General features: G+C 36.4%; 1 protein-coding gene across 1 annotated transcript in view; it reads left to right on the top strand.

Annotated features, from left to right (window-relative positions):
* LOC107599052 (PHD finger protein 19-like) overlaps positions 1-1,578 on the top strand; it is a 46,301-nt gene that overhangs the window by 21,710 nt on the left and 23,013 nt on the right. Inside the window, exon 11 of the mRNA XM_016290536.1 lies at positions 55-204. Coding sequence (XP_016146022.1) covers positions 55-204 — 150 coding nt within the window. The remainder of the gene's footprint in view (positions 1-54; positions 205-1,578) is intronic.

Here is a 1,578-nt window from a genome sequence, read left to right as displayed (position 1 = left end):
ATTTTTTTTTTTTTTTTTTTTTTTATATATATAAATGTATAAATATATTTTTAGGTTTCTCTGTGGCAAGGAGATCAAGAAGAGGAAATATATTTTCCGACTAAGGACAAGGGTCCCTCCTAACCCCCCATCTAAGTTGTTTCCGGAGAAGGCCCAGAACAGTGAGGGCCACGGGGGCCACAAGAAAGGGGCCAGCAGAAGCAGGTTTGAGCATTTCTGAGCGCCTTATTACTGCCTCCCATTTTTATGACCAATATCTTTTGTTGATGTAACATGGAATCATTAAAGTGAATTATCATGAGACTGATCCCAGTTAAATATTTTATTTGGTTTACAATGCTATTTGTTTATTTATCCAGTCAGTTGATCATAACTGAGATCTTTATTTTTTACTTGATGCTTCAAAGGGAATTTGGAAACTTTTGAGAAATTAGACTTTGGCAGTGAATGCACTGAAAGACACATGCAGGGCTTAAGTTCTCTGGCGTGCAGCGTTTGGCTGCGGAAAAAAATAGTTCTACATTTAAAAAAAAAATCTTGTTGATTGATATCACTTTCGAGTCCATGAGTTTGCCTACCAATGGTATGAGAGGAGCACAGCTTTCACTCCCAACCAAACTAACATTACTAACCAATCAGAATGTTTTGCTCTTATAAACATGAGACGCGCATAATAGTATCCAATTGCGGAGTCGCAGCCCTGATGAATGGAGAAGTGTGACAAAACGCTGCGAGGCGCAATGGTCAAATATGTCCATCTAGCGTATATTTACATAGAAAAACAAATTAAAAACAGCGGAGCTTTGTAAACAGCTCAGAGTAATCATGTCATCTCCATAAAACGATATGATTGCCAGATCAAATTTACCGGGATTTTTGAAAAGGTCCTGTTCACACATGATCTATTAATGGTAACTTACCGGTAATTTACCAGTACTGTGTGTGTGTGAAAGGGGCTAAACTCTTCCTCTGCATATGTCATGAATTTGAATTGCTTAGCGTTCATCTGGAAAAACAGTGCATTATCTCACTAGATTTGTAACGTAAATCATTTATAAACCTTTGCCAACACAAGAGAATACATCAACCTATGTCTAAATATACCATGTATTTTTACATCGCGATTTCAAAATAAAAGTTACTGCATGTGGCCAAATATTAAAATTAATTTAATTTTTTAATCACGCTGTAAAGTGAAACGTCACCATGCCATTGGTGCCCTCTGCAGGTATTTGTTTTAATACATAATGTACTTAAAGGCACAATATGTATTTTTTTTTTTTAATTAAAATATCCAAAAACCACTAGAACAGCGTTATACATTTTGCTGACTTGTGTACTTGCATTATCCCAAATGTTTCGAAGAATGTTTAAAACCAGAGAAATAAGCAATTTTAACTAGTGACACGGAGCGTGTCCATAGTGTCGTTGTGTCGCCTGCCAATGACGTCATACCCCCTCGATTTCCGGTTTTGTTTTGTAGAAAACATGGAAACACCAAAGACGCTTTAATATGTTGTGTACTTTATTAGACCGGTGACGACTGCACAGAGTAGCATTATAACAGAACTTTCAAAT

Source organism: Sinocyclocheilus grahami, unplaced genomic scaffold (genome assembly GCF_001515645.1).
Source record: "Sinocyclocheilus grahami isolate Dianchi unplaced genomic scaffold, SAMN03320097.WGS_v1.1 scaffold259.1, whole genome shotgun sequence".
Classification (NCBI taxonomy): Eukaryota; Metazoa; Chordata; class Actinopteri; order Cypriniformes; family Cyprinidae; genus Sinocyclocheilus; species Sinocyclocheilus grahami.
This window is presented reverse-complemented; position numbering and strand designations above follow the sequence as displayed.